The sequence below is a fragment of the Glandiceps talaboti genome, chromosome 4, assembly GCF_964340395.1.
Source record: "Glandiceps talaboti chromosome 4, keGlaTala1.1, whole genome shotgun sequence".
NCBI lineage: Eukaryota > Metazoa > Hemichordata > Enteropneusta > Spengelidae > Glandiceps > Glandiceps talaboti.
In genome coordinates, this window is record NC_135552.1 from 18,822,230 (window position 1) to 18,840,949 (window position 18,720).

Consider the following 18,720-nt stretch of genomic DNA (forward strand, 5'->3'; position numbering starts at 1 on the left):
TAGAATAGGGAATCACCGGCGATGCGTGAAACACGTGTATGTGTCAGCCATGTTTATACTTGAGTTCGATGAACATGTTGTAGAATTCATAGTCCAAATTCGTAAAATAAAACGACATAGTATCTCTAAATTTTAATTTGAAATACATATATATAGCTCATTTATAAATTTATATGATAAAATCAAAGACAGTGAAAAAAAATTCTCAACCGTTTTCAAATTTTTAGCGGACCCGGACGAATTTAGCCGACGAATTACAGACTAAGAATTACATCATTGCCAACTATCAACAGCACGTTACAGTAAAGTGATCCCGTCCACTTTGTTGTGTTGGTTTTTAGACGATGCTACGGGACGTATAAAAAGTCTATGGAAAAGTTATGGCATTGTATCAAATTTTAGACGTTGTTTAAAAATAGGAATACAATATTCGCGACCTGACATGCAAGTTTTCAACCATAGGGCCTGCGATCCTCGAGTGGATCCAACTATAATATTTTCAAGTTCATGTTGAAACTGATTTCAAAGGTAACACTGTCAATCTCAACCGCTCTTCATCTGTGCCCAGACGGCCAAAAATCACCGTCACATCTGACGGCTAGTTATGAAACTCCTGCCGGCGACTTTTACATACGCACATCGTTTTTACAACCATACTTTAAAAGTTTGCTTCCCTTGATCTATCATACATACTGCACTGTACGTACGATGACGTTGAGCTAGAACAATGGTGTTGCTAAGCGTTTGACACTTCAGCTTGACCACCCGAACGTGGTTGCTATGCACTCAATGGCGTCTCCCGCGAGACGGATAATGGTCTATTGAAAGTGACATAGAATTACTGGACAGTGACCATTTCTGTGATTGTTCAGGTATTTCAGAAACATTAACTGTTGAACAAAATGTACACCATATTCAGATTTCATAGGTATAGAAAACCCCACAAAAAACTTTGTCATTTTTTGGGAATGATGACTAGGCACTAATTTTAAAAGTTACAAATTCTGGAATATTCCACTTACAACTTCGACATCGATATCATAGCAAGCAGTCCGTCTTTGTTCACTTCCCTCTATGGTTATGATATGGTTAATAACTATTGGGTCTGGTGAATGCAGCAATGGATGCAGTCTCTGTGGAATTTCTGAAAACTTCATGCGTGGACACTCAAAGATCTAAAATCATGAAAAGAAATATTTCATCAAATGACAGTTGTTATCAATGTTATCACTATGACCAAGGTACAACCATACTCTGTGTAGGCTACTAGGAAGGTGTTCATTTGCTTTGAGAACAATAAGAAGTCATTTGTCATTCATTTTTTGTTATCTCACAGATGAGATGGCTACAGCCTACCCATTGAGTCTGTAGAACACTGACCCTGGGTTTGTGAGTGAGACGTGGCTGAGTGGTACAGCCTACCCAATGAGTCTGTAGAACACTGATCCTGGGTTTGTGAGTGAGACGTGGCTGAGTGGTACAGCCTACCCAATGAGTCTGTAGAACACTGACCCTGGGTTTGTGAGTGAGACGTGGCTGAGAGGTACAGCCTACCCAATGAGTCTGTACAACACTCACCCTGGGTTTGTGAGTGAGACATGGCTGAGTAGTACAGCCTACCCATTGTGTCTGTACAACACTCACCCTGAGTTTGTGAGTCAGACATGGCCGAGAGGTACGGCCTATGCACTGAGTCCGCATGTACAACACTCACCCTGGCTGAATGGTAGAGTCTACCCATTGAGTTTGTAGAACAATCCAAAGCCTACAGTGGGATTTAAACTTCTAACTTCTAGTTCTGAGCTTTAATCACTTTTGTTACAGGAAGTCAGACTGAATAGATTATTCCTGTTTAGACTGCAAAGCATTATTGTGACAAAGTAAAAAAAAAAACCTACCTGTTGAAAATATCTGTCATTGTTGATAAATTCTCTTTCATCAGGATCTTGTAATTTATGTGTTTTGATATACTGCCACAGGGCGTTTATTATAACTGGCCTGGTTTGTGTGTGGACTCCAAGAAGACGAGCAAGCCGTGAATCTAATTTGTACTGTGGTGGCTGAAATGGGGTCAAAATATCTTGATTAGGATGAAACTTGAATCCAAATGAGAATGAAATGATTAATTATTAGCGGGACTGTAGAATGAAAAGCAAAAAAACAGCAACAAAGACCATAATAATGTATAAATTAAAATAAAAGATACCACACATAGAGCTATTTGACTATTTTGCAAAAATACATTTTGTCATATTTCAAAAAAATATAGCTGTCCTTTATATTTTCAGCAAATCTAACACATATCATACACATACACATATGACAATAAAAATCACATGATACCAGAGGTAAATATGTAGTGAACCCATCATAATATCTATGGCCATGGGTGGATTGGGGGTTCGGGGTGGGGTAGGGGAGGAGGTGGGTGACATTAAGTATCCTTGGCAGTAAAAACTGTTGCTACACCTACTGGGTTTTTCATTTTTGTTGACATGAATACTGATCATTCTGTTAGATTTTATTGTTTTTCAATTATTTTAAGGGAACATCAACGTAGAGAGGTCTGAGTGAAAAAGAATTCTACAGAGATTTTGACTTAGTTGCAAGAGAGAAATCTTGAGAGTGGAAATAACTTGCATCTACACATCAAGTACTTCTGGAACATTAGCTAACCTTGCTCTCTTAACCCCAGTCACATAAATTATACAACACCCACACACCAAAAACACTCTATCCTTGAAGAATATCTATCCATCTATAGGTACACAGTGATTTATATTTAGTAATTACAGTAGCCTAGATAAATCAGGTATGCTGGAATATACAAGACTATATCATTAAAACATATAATTTTTTATATAAAACAACTGTATTAAAATTAAGCGAGAAATGAAGAATACTCTGACCTTTAACCTCTTCCACATAACAATGTATGTGTAAGCATGATGTGTATTCTGTGATTATCATGTATTTATTATATTCACAGCTTGTTCCATGTTTATACTACAATGTATTTCCATATGTGTATGAAAATATTAAAGTCTGTCATTGTTTATGATGCATGATCGAAGGTTTTTGAGTCGTGATGATAGACTTACTAGTCTTGTAATTTCATAGTGATAATACCATTTTCTCAGTAAGCTGACTGTCACGACTGTTAACAGGTTAAGCTTGGGGGAGGTGGGGATTAGATCTATGTTGCAATCTTACTTAGAATAATTCATCAAAACCTAAATAAATAACCAATCTTTTTCTACATTATAGAGTGGGAGTCCTCAAATTCACTGTTTTTAATTCTTTTCACGATCTAAAAAATGAGTTGGCACCAAGATTGAAATAGAACACACACATACGTTGCGTGTTCAGAAAGTAGAATGCTATTGATAATATCATTGTAACTGAAAACAGTGTTAGTTTGTCTTCTCTATACAGGACAGACTATATATATATATATATATATATATATATATATATATATATATATATATATATATATATATATATATATATATATATATATATATATATATATATATATATATATATATATATATATATATATATATATATATATATCGACATACTAGTAATGGCAATTTCTGCTGGTTGCAAAGAAAAACATTTCACATTTTCTAATTTTAGGTTAGAAAAACAAGGCACCATATGTTAACTTAGATGGCAGGTTTATTATTCAGATCATTTCATTCTACTGGTACATACAGAATATACAGTCTGTCAATATTTCTTAGTAAAAATATGCATGTCATGTCAGTTGGTAATCTTGGTTGTTAATAACCCCATGCTTCACTGTGTAGGACTTACACAACCAACCATCCAACCAACCCACACACACTCGCCCATCCCTCCAAACACACACACACACACACACACACACACACACACACACACACACACACACACACACACACACACACACACACACACACACACACACACACACACACACACACACACACACACACACACACACACACAGATTTTTGGAATTAATCATTTGGCAGGCACACCATATATTTTTCTTTGCTATCTTTCTTCATTAAACTAAGTGAAGAAAAATATCCATATTGCATGCATTACATTCTCGTGGTCAAAAAATACAATGGATTTTGAAAAGGCCCCTTATGTCACTAGAAGTACACATGGGTTTATGTCACACTTTAACATAATGAAAAGGCCCCTTATGTCACTAGAAGTACACATGGGTTTGTGTCACACTTATCATAATGAAAAAGTCCCTTATGTCACTAGAAGTACACATGGGTTTGTGTCACACTTATCATAATGAAAAGGCCCCTTATGTCACTAGAAGTACACATGGGTTTGTGTCACACTTATCATAATGAAAAAGTCCCTTATGTCACTAGAAGTACACATGGGTTTGTGTCACACTTATCATAATGAAAAGGCCCCTTATGTCACTAGAAGTACACATGGGTTTGTGTCACACTTATCATAATGAAAAGGCCCCTTATGTCACTAGAAGTACACATGGGTTTGTGTCACACTTATCATAATGAAAAGGCCCCTTATGTCACTAGAAGTACACATGGGTTTGTGTCACACTTATCATAATGAAAAGGCCCCTTATGTCACTAGAAGTACACATGGGTTTGTGTCACACTTATCATAATGAAAAGGCCCCTTATGTCACTAGAAGTACACATGGGTTTGTGTCACACTTATCATAATGAAAAGGCCCCTTATGTCACTAGAAGTACACATGGGTTTGTGTCACACTTATCATAATGAAAAGGCCCCTTATGTCACTAGAAGTACACATGGGTTTGTGTCACACTTATCATAATGAAAAGGCCCCTTATGTCACTAGAACTCGAAGTACAAATGGGTTTGTGTCACTCATGATTTATCCTACACATGTTAACGTTGCTGCATAGTACACATGTCGGAGAGAATGAACATCAAAAGAATAACTACTAGTACTTAAAGTAACTCATTCATGATTCAAACGTTCCATGCAAAGCACTATGGGATTATTTGTACGTGTTATAATACCTAATCTGAGCTGATGGAAGAGAGAGAGAGCTTCGGCAAGAGTCTATCTTTACCAAGACAAGATTATTTGTAGTTACAGACAATGTCTTAAGATTGTTCACAACTGTGGCTCCTTTATGCTTACCACTTAGTCCTGAATCCATAAAAAAGACATGAAATATACTGAAATGAATATGGGTTCCAGATTTAAAAGACGTATGACATGTTCTTTCCCTCATACAAATTACTGTGCAGTGTTGACCTTGTGAAAGATTGGCTGAACACGACTTGAAGATATAGATTTTAAATAAAGTTTATTATTATTATATTTATATACATGTGTGTTACAAACTCTTCAATGTTACAGAATGAATCTAGCTGTCATCTCTACCCTACTATTACTATGCAGTATATACACAGAGAATGTTAATGATTTCTGTACACTCTATGGAAGACCTCCGGGCTCCAGTACAGCATTACAACACTGTTAACAAAATACTACAAAGTCGCTTCAAACTACATACCGAAAAGGTAACTTTATCTCTCCTATTATTCAAATGGAGACCAGTATTCATTTCTATTCTAAAATGCTATGTGTTAAAATACAACTAAAAGCTATCTACATATATTGGAGTTTGGGCTATTACTGTTACTTTGTCTCTGATAAATTTAGCATCTATAGTTGATGAAACTGGAATAGAATGTTTTTTTAGACAAACATTACAGAAATTGCTGGTATGTTAATATTTTATACATCGACATAACACGTCAGAATACCTAATACAATCCTTTATGATTTACGTCTATGACATCTCACACCATGGAATCATTTTGATGTACTTTAAATGTTATTTTAAATGTTAAACATTCTCTAGGTTCTGTTCCCTCGTTATATCATATCACATTCAAATGTCACTGCAATTCATCACTCAATTGATCTTTTAGATATTTTTGTAAACTAGAACCGGTAACATACACCGTGTTGGTACAATGGAAGAGATAAAACACAGAAATGTACAAAATATAAAAGTGAATTAGTTTTGTTCTGTGTTCATAAACCACCTTTACTATTGTCTCCACACTGTTTGATGTTTGTGTAAAGGTAAATATAAAGCTGTCCTGACATTGGATACCTGAAGCTGTCATGAGTTTATTTTGTGAGAGTGAACAGGACTTCCAAAGGTTTAATTTTCTATACATGTATGTAAACACAAAACCATCCCACCTGAGGTAGGGAAAAGAAACACTGGAGATGTGTGTGTGTGTGTGTGTGTGTGTGTGTGTGTGTGTGTGTGTGTGTGTGTGTGTGTGTGTGTGTGTGTGTGTGTGTGTGTGTGTGTGTGTGTGTGTGTGTGTGTACGTATGTGTTGCTAGGGAGTTTGTGTCCCATTTACAACAGTCATTTTCGGACCATACCATACTTTTTTGAACAAAGACTCACAAATCAGTTAGTTGCTATGCCTATGGACATGGTTGCAGGGATTTTGTGTCAGTCTAACCAACCCACAATCACATTTGTTTAGGTCTAAGACACTCAAATCAGTTAGTTGCTATGGGTGTGGACATGGTTGCTAGGGATTTTGTGTCAGTCTAACCAAACCCATAATTACACTTGTTTTTACGTCTAAAACAACTACTAAAGGTAATTGCTATGGGCATGGGAATTAATGCCAGAGATTTTAGTGCTGGTGTTAGAAACATTCATATTTAGGCCTACCAAGGACTACAAATACAACTAATTACAGAGAATTTAATTAACTCGGAAATGGCTATCCATTTGTTACTCAACATTATTTACTTCTCATAAATCAATGACTATATAATTTCACAGAACTTATATTTCAGAATATTTATTGCTACAGGCACAGCAATCTTCAATTACGTGCAAAAAGACCGTTTCCATTTATTTATAACTGTTGGTGACCTCACGGCTAATTACGTTCAAATAACCAATAAATAAAAACTTTCATTTCATAGCTCTCTTATATTATTGTATTAATTAAAGTTTAAACATTTTATATGCAAAATCCACAACTGGTATGATTTTCGCGCAATAAAAAAAAAACATTCCATGCTTAGTTTTTTTTCTGGTAGATTTTGATATAATTGTCCCTACTATTGCAAAATTAAGAAAAACGCATGGTGTGTGTGTTGTGGTTGGTGTGGGAAGAGAGACGAGTGGCCATATTAAGTTGTGAGTCCTGAGTTGTTCATGATGCATACAATCACATGTATAAAGTATGGTAACGACCCCCACCCCCCCCCCCCTCCACCCCATCCCTACCCCACCCCACCCATAATTTGAAGCAGGAAAATTAGCATCTGAAAAAGAAAGTTACACAAATACATGTACATGTAGTCTAAAAATGTGATATTAATATAATGACAGAAACCTAAGTTTGTTGTCATACCTGATGGTCTAGTAGTAACAATAGAGTACACTTGACATTCTCATTGCCTGGTCTTTTTACTTGAAATCCATCAGTCTCTGTGGTTGTACTTGTACGATGCCACTGTCACAACAAAACAAATGAGACAACATTAGACCAGAAATTTAATCTAAGTTTTGGTCAGTTCAATTTACCCACAGCTGTAAACTGTTGTTATCCAAATTTGCAACCTTGGTATATCATAACATTAATGATCATATGATTTCTTGAGGGACACCATGATTTCTGCTCTACACACACTGTAATAGGCACACAGGTGAGAATAAGTTCACCTCCTTGTTCTACTTTGACCCTGTACTGTAGGGTTAGCTACAATGCTTTTCAGACATTGAGATTTGAATGTTGTCTTTGGAACTGAATAATGTAAAATCTGAAATTGTATTTGCTACTCTGCTAAGGGCTACTCTGAATAACTCATACACTGAAGTACAACGATGTATATAGCTTTACATACTCAAGTAACACAATCACAAAAATACTTCTGCACTACAAACCCATAAATAAAATATCCTACTTAAGCAAAAAAACCCAAACCATTTGTTTCTGATAACATCACTTCGGAAAATAGCATACGTAGGTTGGAATTTTATTTCACTTCTTAATTTTTTTTTCAGAAACTGCTTCAACGCTAACACAACATACTCGTTGGTCACAATACTGTGATGGCTTGATGAGGTGTAAGAGAATAAATGAAAACAATTCTAAGTGAAGTACACGAACACAGTATGCAGACTGTAGTGTTCAACTGTAGTGTTGAACAAGACTACGAACTGGTTTCTCTAGAATGGGATTATCAAAAAATGACCAGCAATACTTTGGCAAAAAAAAAAAAAAAAAAAAAAAAAAAAATTGTGTAGAAATATAAGTAAATTCTCATCACCATTTTACCTTTTTGGAAAAAAAAAGAAGAAAAAAGCATAGGGTTGATGGCTTTAACTAGGGTTTGTTAGGTTATCAGAAACACACAATTTTTTTTATTTGACCTTACCTCAACAAGGTGATTATCAGGTCCATACAAATCTTTGTCTAACTCAATCACTAGACTCTTGAAGAATGATGAAAACTTCCTTTTGGTTTTGGCATCATACTTAGGTGCATTGGGCTGTCAGATACAAGAGAAGAAGAAAAGTTGACTTAGGTTGTTGCGTGGCATAAATTACATTGAACAGATAATAATGTAATGTTGGTTTTTATATAGCGCTTCTTTCCCACTCTGTGCTCAAAGTGCTTTACAATTATTACCCCAGGCATGGATCTATAGCGACCCAACGCAGCCCTTTATACTTCCTCAACTCCCAGGGGAGCATACAATCCATTGCAGAAATCATTTAGAAATGATCAGGATTATCAGCATTTAGAAGTGAATAGGATTAAAGCATTCACATTGCAACCTCTATCCTACCAGGTCCCCAATTATACAGCTTGGTTGACTGACAGGTTCAAATCTTGCCCAAGGACTTTAGCCATTCAGAAACAAATGGCAGCAATGGGGGCTAAAACCTGCAACCTGCAGTTTCCAAGCTGATCACTCTAAGCATTTGACCATCATGACTCCACATACATGTAGTGTACAACATATAAACTTATTGTTACCACAAATGAAAGTTCCAACTTAACCCTATTAGGTGAGAAAAACAGTTGTCCAGCAGAGCTGGAGAAAATGTTGGTTCAGAATGAATATGATCCTGTGTAATCTTTATGGTTCCACTGATAAGTTAACACAGATTTGAGAAACTCGGATTGAATCCCTGGCCTTTCAGTATCAGAATCAGAACCAGAATCAGAATCACTAGTATACCACTAGTATGTGTGTGTGCATAGTCTTGCAGCTAGACCCCTCAGCCTATTCTGCTCAATGTGAAGGTGACCGAAGTTCACTAATGAGGGCGATAACCTGGGTGTTCCACCCCCATATCTATCAAAAGAAAGCCAGAGGTCTAGCTGCTACACTAGTGTGCAAGTAATCTCTGGTACATTTGTAATAATTCTAGATATGACTGACTAAGTATGAACAACTTACCAGTATGAAAATCTTAAAAATTAATTTTATTTCTATCTCTGAAGAAGCTTTACTCTGTGTGCTTTTGTCATATTCAATTACAAACTCAAGTGATCTTGAGTAAATTGAATCACTATAATTATCAACTTTTCAAAAGAAAACTAAATTGACATACATCATCTAAAAGTCTTCCTTCTACTCTGAGTTCCCAAGATGGTACACTGCCTTCTTCTTCCTCAACATCGGGTTTACCAGGATAATATGTATGGGAAATGAACACTCGTAACTTTCGTTTTTGCTGTATGAGAAAAAAACATAAACCCATGTCTTTCAGTTGAATTGTATGATATGTGACTTGATCGGTATACATAGAAATATAATTCCTTTCTTTGAAACTTTATAATGTACCCAAATTGACAGTTTCTCAAAGTTCTATCACTAAAGTTAATTTAGGGGAATGCAATGCAAGGAAATAACGTCATTTTCATAAACTTCTGGGGTTCTGGAGGATAATTAACACCACATTACATTTCATGTGATTTCCAAGTTTTTGGTTATACATGTATATAAATATATATATACGTGTATATATAAAACAGACTACCATATTTTATTGTAAAGGGATATCCTATTCCTAACAAAAAAAATACCGCCAATGGCGTTGTAGCACAACTGTAGTTTTTAAAAATGTTTATCCATATGCTAGTCTATGCTAACAATAGGTGTTTATTTGCTGAATAGCTATCCAGTTGCCTATCCAACCATGTTGCTATCTTTACGATAAATGCTATCATTTGGCTGTTGCTATGGGCGTGGTCATGTTGTTAGATATATTTGCATACATTTGTGTATGTTTTTGTTCACTTGTGTATGAATTCCTGATATTGTCTTTGCAATATACATGATCATTTGGCTGTTGCTATGGGCGTGGTCTTGTTGCTATGCAAATTTACATACATTTTTTGGATATTTATTCAATTATCTATTAAACCCTATTGTTATCTTTGTGAAATACACCACCGTTTGGCTGTTGCTATGGGCGTGGTCATGGTTGCTAGGGTATTTGCATACATTTTTTGAATGTTTACTCACTTGTTTACCAGATGATGTTGTTATTTGACCAAAATATACTGTCATTTGGTTGTTGCTAAAGGGTGTGGTCATGGTTGCTAGGGCCAATTTTGTCAAAATGTTTTTAAGAAAATCTGCAGAATAACAGTTTCAGAAACATCTTGCCAAGTTTCAGACTAATTGACCAAGTACTTTTTGAGATATAAGTTTTTGACCAAAAATGAACATTTTTACACCTAATTTGCATATCACTCATGGAATCATGGTATGCTTAATATTTCTTCGTCCATACATCCCTAGATACATTCCCATTAAATTTCAGCCCAATCTGCTCAGTAGTTTTAGAATTATAGATTTTTAACCAAAAAGACACATTTTTAGCCCTAATTTGCATATCACTGATGGAATCATCCCGTCATGAACAAATCTTACTTTACACCCCCTTAAGAATGTTCCCACCAAATTTCGCACCAATCTGCCCAGTAGTTTCTGAGTTTAAGTTTTTTGACCAAAAATCACATTTTTTGACCCAAATCACACACCTGTGATGCGATCATTTTGATTTGAACAATTTCCCAACTAGACACCCAAAGTAATGGACCCACCAAATATTGTGGCAATCGGTTCAGCGGTTTTTGACTTTAAGTTGTTTACACACACACACACACACACACACACATCCACACACACACACAGACAGACAGACAGACGCCGGGCGATCCCTATAGCACTACTGAACAAGTTCAGTTGTGCTAACTAGTTGAAATGACTTGGAACACTACATTGTGAAACTCTGTGTGTGTGTGCGTGTGTGTGTGTGTGTGTGTGAGAGTGTGTGCGTATGTGTGTATGTATGTATGTATGTACATGTATGTGCGCGCGCACGCATGTGTGTGTGTGTGTGTGTGCGTGTGTGTGTGTGTGTGTGTGTGTGTGCTCTGTGGATATTTATTTGTGTGTGTATATGTTTTATATGTTTGTAGTTGAATGTTTCCCTTTTTTCTTATCAAATCAACCACAAAATTGCTTCAGGAAGTGTTTGATCTATCACCTGGTTGCATGATTACTTTTACAAAGCAGTCACGCTTTTAATAACAACACAACATCACCTAATATCTTAAAAGGCACTCAGACTGATATCTCATTTTTATAGTGCACAGAAATCTCATTTCCAATATTGCAATTTACTACATACAAAATACTTCTTGTCACCTTTAGTGGTCTTTTTAAGGCTTCCTGAATGTCTAATCGCTTTCTCATGATAGTGGCATCTAGTTTTCTCTCAAATGCCAGTAAATCCATGTACGCTTGTGATTCAGGTACCAAGTCTCTCACTTTCTGGGGCAACACCTTGTCAGAAATCTTCTTTTTCTTTCTGCTGTTACTGCTGTAAAGTGATTTAAAAGATTTACAATAACGATAGTGAAAACTAAGTCTGACTGGAAATACTGGCTGTAAAAAATCAAGCTCTTGGTTTTCATTTCCAAAAATCTTTGCACTGATTGAGTATAATGAACAGCTTTATATGTAACTTTCACTGTCGTACGTCTCATCTAATTCAAGATATACAGAAATTCTACATGTGTAAACTATGATTTACATGTATTACATGTAATTATTCATTTATTACTTGTATGTCAGGGCTTGAAATTAACTTATTTTTCTTTGGTAGTCCTGAGGGTCCTTTTACTACATGTAGCTGCTCTTACCTTTGTTGCCTGTTCCTTTGATCATGTGGTGCTGGTCTCTTCCGTGACTGCTCCATTGACATACCACCACGCATTCCATATGGAGACATACCCATACGTGGAGGTCCACTGGGCCGCTGGTACAAAACAAAATACACAAAAGAATCTTAATAGAGTGAGCATCATACATGTAAACGAATACATCAATTTGAAGACATAACAATGCACTTTCATGCACTACTAACACATGTAGAAGCAAAGCTGAGGAGAGCACAGGGTCTAGAAAAGCGCACACATACACGTGTCTCATGTATAGATTAGGAATTAGAACACACATTGTTGGATGTATGAATGTGTGCTGCGTGTCTCCCATCATGGTTGGTTTTCAAAAAGCCTAAAAAATATTCCATGATCTGAGTCCATGTAAAGACAAGATGGCTGGTTAAAATGATATACCATGCAAAGAAGAATTGTAAGTGATGTCAAAAGATAGTGATACAAGAGGATAGAGTTATCTATGCTGAAAACACAGCAAAGATGGCCGTTAGCAAATGAAGATGTTACACACACAATGACATTAAAGTTATAATGATTCTGCATGAGCCATCTCTAACTAAAAAGTTGCTATTTTTGGGGGTGTTTGTTGGTATTTCTCTCTTAATTGATATTTTCAAAAGAACATCACAAAATATTTATTCCAAATATTGCGATTCAAATTTACTATGAAAACAAGTAGTGTACATTATTATAATTTATAGTACATGTGCAATTCAATTACCTATACAATTCAGATGTTTGAATTGAAGATAGAGTTCACAAAAACTGACAGTACAAAACTAGGTGACAGTGGCAATGGAAGGTTTTAAAACTACATGTACATGTAGGTGATTGTGGAAGGTTTTAAAACTACATGTAGGTGACTGTGGAAGGTTTTAAAACTACATGTAGGTGACTGTGGAAGGTTTTAAAACTACATGTAGGTGACTGTGGCAATGGAAGGTTTTAAAACTGGGTGACGGTGGCAATGGAAGGTTTTAAAACTACATGTAGGTGACTGTGGCAATGGAAGGTTTTAAAACTGGGTGACGGTGGCAATGGAAGGTTTTAAAACTGGGTGACTGTGGCAATGGAAGGTTTTAAAACTGGGTGACAATGAACTTAGAGAAGTTTTTGAAACTAGGTGACAGTGGCAATGGTAGCTATCATGAGGACAGTAGCCCATGGACTTATCTTGTGCACTCCTGCTGTACTGTATGAACCAAGCCTTGGTGTAGAGAGCTATAGTAACTACATGTATGGGGGACAAAGCTAATGTATAATTTTCAACACTGCAAGATACTTCTGATGGTGTAGTTAACAGTTGGTGACAACAAATTTAAAACTGGGTGACAAGCAACGCTGTTAGTGACACAAAAGTTTGTGTGTTTGTGCATCTACACTAGAAACTGGGTAATTGGGGCTGGAGTTTGGGATGGGTATTAGTCAGAAGTCGGCTATTATGCCATAGCTTGAGAACCTTGCTTGATCTAGTAAATTTAGGCCTAACAATACTGAGTATTGACAAGCCCTGAGTATTGACATGCCCTAGTTAAGTATCTAGGCTACATGTAGGGATGTATGTCACCATACCATTAACATGACAATATACATATACAGTTCTCTTTGTATACTGGAAGAACATGAATTAGTGTATATCTGCTAGAAATGTAGGTTGGACATTTCCAAAACTGGGCGACACTAGATATTGTACAGTTAGGCCTAATAAAAAAAATGGTGGTTCCGATTACGCTCAATTTTAGAATAGGTGGGATAGGTAGATTTTTTATCTTAATTTTTAAATAGTTTTTTTTTCATGTGTGTGAGTGTCCAGTTCAGGCAGTTCTGTTCTCCATTGTTTTCCATAATATGGTCTCTATGTTAATGGTTTCTTCCCATCAGATATACAGCCATTACAGTCAGTTTCTGCATCCACTATTTCTCGGGAGATTTCACAATTTTCGCGATTTAATTATTTTTTTTCTTTAAATACGTAAAAAAATGTTTAGGGTTGACAGTGAAAAACTAGGTGGGGTCAGGTAACCGGAACCAAACAATTTTTTTTTCAAGGCCTTTATACACTGTACTAAGTATGTAACATTTCAGGTTATGAAATCGATTCATGCATCAGGTATTAGAAACACACTTGCAACAATGCTACTGATAAGGCCCAGTCACAGTTACTGTACACTGTGTGCACAGAATTCTGGTCAACTCACACACGATGTGTCTTTAATATTAAAACCACACTTCAGATTAGGCTCCATCAATTAAATACTTTGTTTGTTTGTTTGTTTGTTTGACTTTATTTAAATTCGATAAATTGTTGAGCCAAAGGCTCTTCTAACACAATGTCGAGTACTTTGTTTGCCATCCTTGAATTTCCTCAAAACCCACCTGGCAGACAGGGGAAAAAACAAACACAGGAAAAATACCCACAATGCTAGCATGTCACATAAAATTCACTTTTCTGTTGGTTCATTTTCTGTTTGTACCGAAATCTACTACTCTGGTGAAAAATGAATGTAAAAATCCAAAGTTTAATTGTCTTAAACAACTATTTACAAATACATATAATTATTCTGAAGATATTTGTATGGTTTGTCCATTTACACAATCATATTCAACAGTATGAAATACGGCATTTCATGGAAATTTTGAGTAAAATGAAATGTGTAACCTTCCCAAACCTACCCGTATGTGGACAGCAAACAAAGAATTGAATTGATGGCACCTTATCAAATCAATTACTGATATTATCAACTTATCAAAGTCTATGTCACATAACTAGTTCTAGCCCACACTATACGAAAAGTCATATTTGACCATGTCTTTCCATCGGGGGAAATCTTTAGCAGAGGATATGTAAATGTGGTGAGTATGAGATGAAATTCCACCTTTGACTTAATTTACCCCTCGGTGATCTCTTCCCTGGGGCTGTAGACAGTCAAAAGTGGTACTGCGTGTCGTACTACCCCTGGACAGAGATGCTGGTTAAGTGGGTCACAGGTAGGGTAAAGGTGGGTAAATCAGACTTTTCGTGTAGTGCCAGTCATTCTAGCCCAGTTGTTCTGCCCAGTTACTATACACAGAATTCTGGTCGAGTCACACACTGTATTCCATATAACTACACTTAAATTATGATATCAATTCCTGATATTATCAATAGTCTTAGACTCTACATGTATGTCACATGACTAGTTCTAGCCCAGTCACAGTTACACTGCACAGAGTTCTCGTCATGTCACAATATCCTACAACTACATATATATTTTAGGTTTAACACGAAATCAGTTCAAGTATTGGTATTAGAAACACACTGACCACAATACTACTGACAACATATACTTTTAATATATCATGATCTCTGTCACTCAAATAACTTATCACTCTGACCAAGTCACTTGACTGACCGACATGTTAGGTTTTGATCAGTTCAAGTATCAGTATTAGAAACACACTGACAACAATACAATTCATAGTCTAAGTCATATGGCTACTGGTACACAGTTCTTGCTGAGTCATAGTTTCTATGTACAATGTGTGTCCTACTAAACTAAAAACGCATTGTACAGGTGTACTACTTATACTAGTATAACTTTACCATACATGTAGTTTATATCACATGACTAGTTCTGGACCAGTCACAGATACACTGTGTACACAGACTTCTGACAGGCCAAGTCGGTGTGTACGTGTGTGTCCTACTAAACCACATGTCAGGTGTATGGAATCAATTCATGTATCTAGTAATAGAAATATAATTGCAACAACACCACTGATACTATCAACTTTATCATAGTTTACATCACATAACTAGTTCCGGTCAAGTCACAGATACACTGAATACAGAGAGTTCTGGTCGCATCAGTGTGTCAGTGTGTGTGTGTGTGTGTGTGTGTGTGTGTGTGTGTGTGTGTGTGTGTGTGTGTGTGTCTGTGTGTGTCTGTGTGTTGTGTGTGTCTGTGTGTACGTGCCCGTGTGTGTATGTATGTATGTATGTATGTATGTATGTGTCTGTCTGTCTGTCTGTCTGTATATATGTATGTATGTATGTATGTATGTATATATGTATGTATGTATGTATGTATGTATGTATGTATGTATGTATGTATGTATGTATGTATGTATGTATGTATGTATGTATGTATGTATGTATGTATGTATGTATGTATTTTACAATCATTTAGTACACATGTACATGTACATGGTTTGAACTGTTGACGGTCAAAGAACCTTATCTGACCTGACCTACATGTCAGCTTGGGGCATGTGTACTGTATGATACAGTTCCTTTAATTGAACCTTAGGCTACTCTAAATCATACAGTTATTTTTATATATTGCTGACTGTTGAGGCCTATGCAAAAACTATTGTGACCATTAGTCTGTCTGACAATCACAAATGTTAAAAGTGTACTGTAACCTCTGTAAATATTTAACTGGGTCTATCAGATGACAATGCAGTTTAACCCTCATCTAGCCTAGACTCCAGGCGAACGGAGATTTTGAATTTTGATTTCCCCATGGGGAAATAACGAGTTCAAAACCCCCATTCGCATGGATTCAAGGCTAACCCTCATGTGAAACATCAATCACCTCAAGTACTTTGCCTTCTAGAAATGAAGAGAGCAATGTGGGTATAATGTGTACAGGTACTATGTACATGTACGTATATGGCACTGTGCTGGGTATTCCACCACGAGATCAAACAAAGCATATATCAAAAGAATTCAGACAGTTCAAAACTTAGCTTAGCCTGTCTACTTGCTGGATTTGTCACTTACTCCACTATACTTGTTCACTGTTAGCCTGTCTACATGTTGGACCTGTGACTCAGCTACACTCCTCAACTATAAATGAATGAATAGTTACGTAGTGGAGTCAAAGCATCCAGTATATAGCCTATGTTATACCTCAGACCACTATAGAGAATAGTGGTTTGAGGTTATACTCAGTAAACTTTTTGAAGATCAATTCCTTATATTCTTGCGTGTATAAATGTTTCCAGGACAGACTATACAAGGTCTATTACATGTACAGGCTATCTTTGACATTGATCCCATTACCACAGCTTCAAATGATATCATTGCCCTTTTCTAAAACTCGAACTTACGTACATGTACCCTTTATAAATTATAATACATGTAATCACTAAACTGAAAAGTTCCGTTAATAATCACCAACTATAATTCAAAGTACACGTACTTTATCAAGATCCGTGGACTAATTATTGTTTATCTGCTGTAACTTTGGCCCATATACAGGTAAGTTTGTAATTCTGTATTGTATCCTTTTGAGCTCTTTCTGCCTTGGTTGAAATTGAGTTCAGGGTGTCTGAGATACAAATGTAGGGCTGTACACAAACAGATCATTGTGGAGATCAATGAATGGATGGGTTATTCCCATAGTTTCTTGGTCTCTAGGATATGTGTGTGTTAGCACCTACAATAATACCAATCTCTATTTATACTGGATACTAGGATAGCTCTTTAACTTTAAGCATATGAAACACTTGTCTCCCAAGATGTCTGTCCAGTGAGGGCCATCCCTCATGGGTTTAGTGTTACAAAATGTAACGCAGGAGGAAACCGGAGTACCTGCGGAAAACCTGCATTGTTTGGTAGAGTCAAAGGGAACGACACTCTTCTTACTTTAACAGTGTGGTAAATTTTAATCAAACCCTGAATGGGTTAGAACCCCGGCCGCAGTAGTAAGAGGCAAGTGGTTTAAACACTCAGTTGGCCACAGACAACCTAATGACATACAGTAATACCAGTTTACTTTGATGATCCTCCAAATGGGCATACATGTATATATTCAACACATGTCTCTTCCAAGACACATGTTAACACCAGCTGATGCTGCCAAGACAACAGAGAAAACTTAGGATTTGCTTAAAAATATGCTTGACTTAGAGCAGAAATTTCCATTTGATGCTATGAACCCAGAGTTCAGACCTAGAGCAGAAATTTTCATTGGATGCAATGAACCCAAAGTTCATGAACATTCATTCTCGCATATCAAATTTTAGCAACTGAAACACAAAAACTTATCTCTGTAAAAATCAGGCTGCCACCTAAAACCCTGATAGTCTAGTTCCTGACAAGCATGTTCTGATTTTACACTACGTTATCTTTACACACAGTAATGTGTGAAGATAACGTAGTATAAAATCGGAACAAGGTTGTCAGGAACTAGACTAATAGTTAAAACCCTGATAGCTGGCTGCAAGGTTAACTCATTTCTTTCAGCAGGGTTGTGAAGTGTACATTTGTAACTCACAAATTGTTTACAGTTAATTGCATTTCACATATCACTTTGTTTGAGGAGCAAATCATATTCAATAATGTATTTGTAAGACATTCAATTACCATTCATAAACTAGAATAAAATGTCACCAAGTTCAAAATTTGTTATGAATTAAAGTTATCCATAGCAAAGTGTGCAAATCCTACTGT

General features: G+C 36.3%; 1 protein-coding gene across 3 annotated transcripts in view; it reads right to left on the bottom strand.

Moving 5' to 3' along the window:
- Positions 1 to 18,720, bottom strand: part of LOC144433592 (SWI/SNF-related matrix-associated actin-dependent regulator of chromatin subfamily D member 1-like) — a 38,932-nt gene that overhangs the window by 4,538 nt on the left and 15,674 nt on the right. For all 3 annotated transcript variants that reach the window (XM_078121915.1, XM_078121917.1, XM_078121916.1), the window contains exons 2-8: positions 12,246 to 12,361; positions 11,749 to 11,923; positions 9,641 to 9,763; positions 8,455 to 8,568; positions 7,428 to 7,529; positions 1,899 to 2,060; positions 1,023 to 1,175 (exon numbers count right to left, since the gene is read on the bottom strand). In XM_078121915.1, the coding sequence (XP_077978041.1) occupies positions 1,023 to 1,175; positions 1,899 to 2,060; positions 7,428 to 7,529; positions 8,455 to 8,568; positions 9,641 to 9,763; positions 11,749 to 11,923; positions 12,246 to 12,361 (945 nt within the window). The remainder of the gene's footprint in view (positions 1 to 1,022; positions 1,176 to 1,898; positions 2,061 to 7,427; positions 7,530 to 8,454; positions 8,569 to 9,640; positions 9,764 to 11,748; positions 11,924 to 12,245; positions 12,362 to 18,720) is intronic.